Below are 7,573 nucleotides of genomic sequence, written 5' to 3'. Positions count from 1 at the left end.
ATTGCAGTTGACTATGCTGGAAGAAATCTGTATTGGACAGACTATGACGCCAACAGGATTGAAGTCGCAAAACTTGACGGATCACAGAGGAAGGTTTTAATCTCTCGAAACATTGAGAAACCCGTGGACATTGTTTTAGACTTGGAAAATGGGTAAGAAAGACAATATTCAGTGCTCTTCATCAGAAGTAATCACGCCCAGACTAGCTAAAAAGTCTCCAGATAGTAGTTTCTCTCAAAAACTTTCCGATAATCAGCCTTACATCATGTGACCTTCGAAGTAGTTTACCAAATGAGGACGTTCCGCGTTGTTGCTGTTGTTGTTGTTGTTGGTTTCACTGCCGTAACAGCCAATCAGTTCACTAATTTCGATTATTTCTTAAGGAAAATAGCGCTGTTTGGAACTGAAATCAGTATATCTTTGTAGATTTAAATTTTTTGCTGCACCTACAATTATTGGTTTTTAATACGTCCCAGGATCAGCTTCACTGTCTTTTTTACTAAGCGCACTTTTGATCAGAATAACTACAGCTGCGATTTATTTACAGATCATTTTGTTCACAATGGCACTAACCAGCCAGACAGTTGCAGGGAAACTTTTAGACTTAAGTGGTTGCTGAGCATCAAAGCTTGTGGATTCAAGCTTTGATGCTCATTCCTTACTGCTGTATAGAAATATTTATGTGTATTTTTTTTTCATTTTCCCAGTCTTATGTACTGGTCGTCGTGGAGTAATAGAGAGGCTAAGATAGAGCAAGCATCCATGGACGGAAGCAATAGGAGTACTGTTGTGCTATTTCTACGAAGCTGGTGGCATCGTCCCGCAAACCCTAATGGATTAGCTTTGGATCCCGAAACTAGCAGGCTCTACTGGGTTGACACGACTAAATCTCTGATACAGTACACAGACCTTGGACTAGGCGATGGTTCTATAACTACTCTCCCTGTTCCAAGTTACTACCTAACAAATGCCTATGGGCTGACTTTGAAAGAAAATACGCTGTATTGGAGCACCTCCGGATCCATTTATGCGGCAGACAAAAAGACGGGCGGTAACGTGCGTCGTTTAGTGAGGAATATGGCGAGTCCTCGAGATGTTCACGCATATCATAACTATTCAGCAATTCCAGGTAAGAAGAAGGATTACTTTTAGTCCATTTCAGAGAATTTCCAGTTCCATTTAAACTTTCCAGCCCAACTTAGATTGCAATCAATTTAATACGTTTGGTCTTTTAAAACGAACACATCTCCCATATTTGAAGCAAGTGAGCTACGAAATCTAAAATTAGTTCAATCAGATATTGAGTGTTCCAATTACTAAAGCGCCGTGTTTGTTTTATGATCACCTTGTTTTACTGTCTTGAGAAATTTAATCCTTTTGATCAGACGAGTTGTCGGTATGTATTTCCTTAATTACACAATGGCAAATCTAAACCAATCTCTAGCTTGATCGATGCTTTCTTTCGTGAACGCTGAACCATTTTTCTGTTCTGTTTCAGGTGATCACCCTTGCTCTTTGTTCAATGGATGGTGCACACATCTTTGTCTGTTGAAACCAGGAGGGTATCAGTGTGCGTGTCCAACTGACACCGGAGGTATTCCCTGCAAGACTACACCTGTTATTCCACCTTCGTCTTCATTATCCTCTTTGCCTTCGCGGTCGCCGTCGCCATCGCCATCATCATCGCCATTATTAAAATCGTCTTTCTCATCTACGTCACCTTCCATATTACCTTCTTCAACATCGTCAAAGTCACCACCACAATTAGCTTCTCCATCTTCATCATCATTGCAAACGCAAAAGTGGTCGTCTTTGCCGTCACCATCAGTTTTTATATTACCCTTAACTTTATTGCATACCTTACCACGAGAATCACCATCGTATCTTTCCCCAACATCATCATCTCCGCTGTCAACATCCCTTGTATCATCATCACATACTTCCGTGATACCAACTTTACAACCCCCGGTTGATGCTTGTATGTCAAATCCATGTAAAAATGGCGGTACATGTCTCAAGGGAAATAAGGGCAGCTATACCTGTCGGTGTTCCCAAGGATATACATGGCCTCATTGCGAGCTTTATATTGGTGAGTGTTAGCTACTGAGAGATTTTAGTCAAAACAAAAGTCCCCAGGTTTCCTTCGGATTAAGATTATATTTTATCAAATTTTATGGACAACTGGTAGACTTATACTAAACGAATTATTTGTGACAATAAAGTTTATCCCTTAAAAAGGCAATTCCACAGTAATGTTTTAGACATGACAACTTACAGAAATTTTGCTGTTATACAGCCCCCTTAACTTGCAGCAACTTCCGTTGTGATTTGAAACAAACCGTAAAATTAGCAAAACCATTCCTTAAAATGAACCTCAACTCTATTCCTAATTAATCAAAAAATATATATATATATATCTCAGGCTACTTGAGTTCCAAGAAACGTAGAAGGAGAGAAGTGAAATGAGGAAATTTGTCAATAGTCAAGATTTAGTGCATGGGTAAATCTTTAAATGTCGTCCAACCCGGCCAGAAATCTATGTAACGATTCCTTTCCTTTCATATGTCTCTATTTGCAGCCGACAATAATGTGAGTATAGCATTCGAAATGAAGACAGCTCAAGTAAGTGTTAAGCAATTTTTTTTTGTTCATGTCACCTTTGAAATCCCGAAAATTGATATTATGTGACGATGTCTCTGCGTTAATGATTTGAATGACAATGTTTCTAGAGATGACAAATGATAATGACTTTGCGCCATTTACTCGAATGACTGTTACTACAGATAACCGATAAACGGAGGGTCACGCAAATTTGACAGACGTCGTGAAAAAGATTGACCAGGGCGGCGGACTTTTATTTACCTAACTTGAAACCAACAGACACGGACAATTTTGGTTTTTTCAACTGAGTTGATAATGTACATTGGCCACCGTAAAGAGTATCAAAGCTGAAGTTCGAGCGTTAGCCCTTCGTCGGAGCTACTCAGTCAGTTGATAAAACCAAGTTTACCTTGTTACTACCACCGACGCAGCACCACAGTTTCTTTGGAAACTTACCCCCTTTAGACACGCAGACCGACTGGCAGAAATGCAATGGAGTGTAGAATGATATCTGATCTCAACTAAGATTCTTTTAATTTCTTTTTTTTTTTTATTCAAGTGGAATCAAGATACTTTTAGGAAGAGCATTGCAAAAGCATTTACTGAGTACTGTACAGGAGACCAACGCCCTTGTAAACTTCACAAAAGGTATTGGCAATACATCACATCAACTGATAACCAACCTTGAATGGACACGAGTTAAAAAGTACAGAATAGCAAGAAGTTAGACTGAAAGTTATGGTGCTTTTGAAAGATCTCAATTGTGGGCACTGATGTTAAGGAGTCTGCACTTGAATCGATGGTACACGTGACTGAGACGACAGAGAGAGAGAGAGAGAGTGAGAGAGAGAGAGAGAGAGAGAGAGAGAGAGAGAGAGAGAGAGAGAGAGAGAGAGAGAGAGAGAGAGAGAGAGAGAGAGAGAGAGAGAGAGAGAGAGAGAGAGAGAGAGAGAGAGAGAGAGAGAGAGAGAGAGAAAGAGAGGGAGGGAGGGAGGGGGGGTAGGGTTAGGTTTAGAAGAGATCTCCTCCCTATGCAGCGATGTTGTGCGATTCGAAGCTCAATACGTTTTTACTGAAGCATAATGATGTAAGCAGTAATTCACATTAACGTTTTAAATTCCCTTATTTATTAGGCTGAACGAAATCACAACCCGATCGGCATCAACCCATGACGATATCAATGTTTTCCGTCCTGAGGACGTGTTAGTACTCGGCAGGCACTCTGGAGGACATCAACGCTTATTTAGCATCGTCCTAGCAGTGCTGGTACCTGAAGAAGAACAACACCAATCATCTCCAAGACAAACCATCTCAGCTGCTCTTCTTTGTCAAATGGTAGTAAAAACGTCAAAACTTATTTCAGAATATATGGATAACGTTGAAATAGTCTTGATCAATGGTGAAAAGGAGCCATCTTGTGCATCTAACCCAGGGGAAGATGGTGAAAACGAGAGCCAAAACGAAAAAATCACCGGGAGTAAAGAAAGAAACGTGGATGGTCAACATGAAGAAAGGTTATCTTCCGGTGCTACGGCTGGAATTGTATTGGGCATTATTGTAGTTATCATTTTCGGAGGTGCTGTCTTTGTGGCTGTTAGGTGAGTACTAAACTTTCGTGAGTTATATTTCTTTTTAGACGATGAAAAGCGCACAAGGACAAACATCAGAGCTTACATTACAAGTTCATCTATAGACTCTAAAATAAGAAATCTGACGCAATGATTAACCATAGCCAGTTTTAGGATTATGGCCTCCTAACTGAGTGTTTTAAACCTTAAGTAAAAAAAGTCTAAACCAATCTTATGTCTATTTTAACCCATCAACTGGGTCCACAATTGAAAGGACGTGCTAGTCATAATCCCCTTTCAGTGAAAATCAAGCGACACGAGAATGATAAAAATAGCTAGATCATATTGGTAAATAAGTTTGAAGATATTCCTTGTACAATAAATCAGGCCATGTCAAAAGAAAGCTTTTTCTTATTCGATTGACTAAGAAATCCTTCATTAGACGAGATGTGACAACTTTGGTTGTGGGCTTTATAAAATTACCATTGAGATCGAAAATTAATTTTGTTTCATTTAACTCAAAGAATTACTTCAATACTATGGCACTGTTTTAATATATTTTTTTATTTTAAAAAGGTCACGCGGAAAGGCGCTTCAGATTTTTAAAACTCCTTTCACAACTTCATTCAACAACCCTGGCTTCGAGCCTTATCATTCCGATCTTAACGACGATAACTCAGGAGGAGCTTCCTTCAGTATTCCAGAACCATACGAAGTAGCAAGAGTTCCATCTTCAAATTGCGAAAGACAGTTTCAGAACCTAAAAAAATCTTTTTACAAGCAAGAGACTGCGAATCCTCTTTATTCCGCAAAATGCAAAGAGGACGATTCCCAAAGCTCGGCTGCCAATCCAATTTATGACTTTATTACAGAGCAACCGAGAAGTGGGGATCCAAAGGGAGCAAGCACTGAATCTAATTATGTAAGCTTGGCCAAACAAGAAATGCATCGCGATGGCAACCGAAATGAGGAACCACTGTATGCTCAGCCATGTAAAGTGGAACTTCGCTCAGCATGTGGGTCTAAATCTCTTGAAGCGCAAAATGGCAACCCTTACGCCCGGCTTGGCAGTGGCAGTTGTTCTCAGCAGCCCAGGTACGGACCAGTTGGTCCTTCCAGTCCAATTATCCACCAAGACAACAACAAAGGTGTTGGTCCTCGCAAGGGTATTTTCTCGGAGGATCATTTTTGGCCTGGAAATACTGTGCACCCCGAAAATTCCAAAAGCCATGACGAAAAACCAGTGGCAGATGTCAGCCGACCGAGGCCAAGGAATACTGGTTACCCAGCAAACCGCCTGGCAGATGAGAATTGCAGTAAAGAGAAGATAAATGATAAAGAGGAAGCCTTGAGTACAACTTCAAGGGACAACGAAACGCCTGTCTTACATCTTCCTACTGAGCTTGGTCCTGAAGAGACCACTATCTGAGGGTCTTCAAAATTTACCGAACTATTTTGAAAGACTCCAATCGACAAACGCGCCAACAGTGAAAATGACGTTTTTAGACTTAGAGTAATCTACATAAAGTTTATTAGTCGCAAGTTATGCCACATTTCAAGATTTAGCAATTTTTACGAATATTCTTTTCTCATGAAAATTTATAGTCATTGATTAATTAGTGTATTCACTGATAAATTTCAATACTACAATACCATAGTTTTGTGTTCCGCTTTCATGTTTGTTGTTTGTTCGACAAAGTAGGTATATACTATCAATAATAGGTCATTAATTATAATCTTCGATTCAGCTGCTTCTCGTTCTGAAATTTGAAGGATCACTTTTATACTGATGCACAGAATATATATATATATATATATATATATATATATATATTTACGATAGGAAAGTAGTGAAGGTTCTTTCAAGAGTATAGCTCGGTTAACCCTTTGCATACTAAGTGAACACATATGTCCAGATAATACCGTTACTACTTTTGATACTTGTTTCTTGTCCAACTTAAGACACAACATTATGTAAGTGTGTAAATTGTACCGGCTCGTTGATGTGACACCTATTGCAACCTAAAACGCCCACAATGATTCCTGATTTTCATTGCAGTGAACCGTTCGTATGGCAACAAATCCCCAAGTCCAGCATTTTGCTCCAAGAGCAACACCAAAAACATGTCGATCTTTTAAGGTAAAAACTTGTTAAAAAAAATCAAAAGATTGCGTTCAAATCACACCTCAGGGCCAGATCTTGGAGTTTGGCAAGAAAATTCCTTCTCACTTTGTCTGCCAGCTCCTGTTTCTCCATTTGATGAAAGCCAGTGTCGCGAACACTACCGTTAGCTTGATCATGCTCGAAAAGAATTCTGGGTAATTCCGTCATAACTCGAAAAGGCAACTGCTATCATTTCCATTTCAAAGAATGATTAGAATCGTGCCGGGCCATCCAGTCCTATCAGTAATATATCGCATCGATTGAAATTTTTACCGGTCAAAACTTGGCCACGTAGCCTTGTTAGGTCCTGGAAGCCATCCACAGATGGGCCCGAGAGACAACTTCACTTGTGAACTCGCCAAGCTGGCAGTAAAGCATCGTTGACGGTCCACTCTACATGAAACCATCTCTCACCTCTGTTTTCTTTCAGAGGCTTGCCTCTACCCACATTCCAGCTTAATGGTGCCGTCGTGAGGGCTTCTGTAGAGGGAAAATGGCACGAAAAACACTTATAAACGGCCAGAAATGCGAGAAACCGAATCGATTTGAACGCATCCAAACACTAACTGTTGATCTAGGTCAAGTGACCCCAAGGTCAGAGCCCATGGTGTCTCAAAACCGCAAATATTGTAACGGATGATCCATATAAGGACCAACGAAGTGAGGTTAAGTTTGTATCGCCAAATTACAACTGAATAAATATGGTCTATTTCGTATTCAAAGGGTTAACCAGCAGCTGCAAATCCGTGTATCTTATTAGTCCTTGACTTATTAGCGCTCTAAGTTTATTGCACGATCGTGCTGCGAATATTATCCTTGCAGCGATCGAAGGCTTCATTTCAAAGGTAGAAAAAAGGTAGCTACTAGAAATGCAGTTCTACGGTTAACATGTAGTGTCTTAAATAATTTAGGGGAAAGTTTCATGTACATTGAAAATAATCCTAAATACACTTACCGCATCTTATTAGAACATGATGATACAATTATTTCCTTCATTGCGATTCATTGCCTGTTTTGACCCACGATTTCATTAGATCCATCTATTTTCCAGTCTCAGGGTCATTCTGTTTTATGATACAAAACAAAGGAGTCTTTCTGAGATATTAAACGTTTTTCCCCCTGGTGCCGGTTTTTCATCAGATGCAGAAATAGAAGATAAAGCCACAAAGTCTGTCTCACATGGATATCAAGCTGGGCGTTTACAAAATCTGAACCGGATCGAATCGGATTGACAAAACCT

At 39.9% G+C, this 7,573-nt stretch overlaps 1 protein-coding gene across 9 annotated transcripts in view; it reads left to right on the top strand.

The window, feature by feature from the left end:
• Nucleotides 1-7,328, top strand: part of LOC111327826 (low-density lipoprotein receptor-related protein 6) — a 17,294-nt gene extending 9,966 nt beyond the window's left edge. For all 9 annotated transcript variants that reach the window (XM_022932110.2, XM_088756828.1, XM_088756829.1 and 6 more), the window contains 7 exons: nt 1-152; nt 708-1,129; nt 1,499-2,089; nt 2,579-2,622; nt 3,161-3,249; nt 3,735-4,199; nt 4,746-7,328. The exon at nt 1-152 is cut by the window's left edge and continues 254 nt beyond it. In XM_022932110.2, the coding sequence (XP_022787845.1) occupies nt 1-152; nt 708-1,129; nt 1,499-2,089; nt 2,579-2,622; nt 3,161-3,249; nt 3,735-4,199; nt 4,746-5,598 (2,616 nt within the window). In that variant the 3' untranslated portion in view covers nt 5,599-7,328. The remainder of the gene's footprint in view (nt 153-707; nt 1,130-1,498; nt 2,090-2,578; nt 2,623-3,160; nt 3,250-3,734; nt 4,200-4,745) is intronic.
• The last annotated feature ends 245 nt before the right edge of the window (nt 7,329-7,573 follow it).

This window comes from Stylophora pistillata, chromosome 4, assembly GCF_964205215.1.
Source record: "Stylophora pistillata chromosome 4, jaStyPist1.2, whole genome shotgun sequence".
Lineage (NCBI taxonomy): Eukaryota > Metazoa > Cnidaria > Anthozoa > Scleractinia > Pocilloporidae > Stylophora > Stylophora pistillata.
This window is presented reverse-complemented; position numbering and strand designations above follow the sequence as displayed.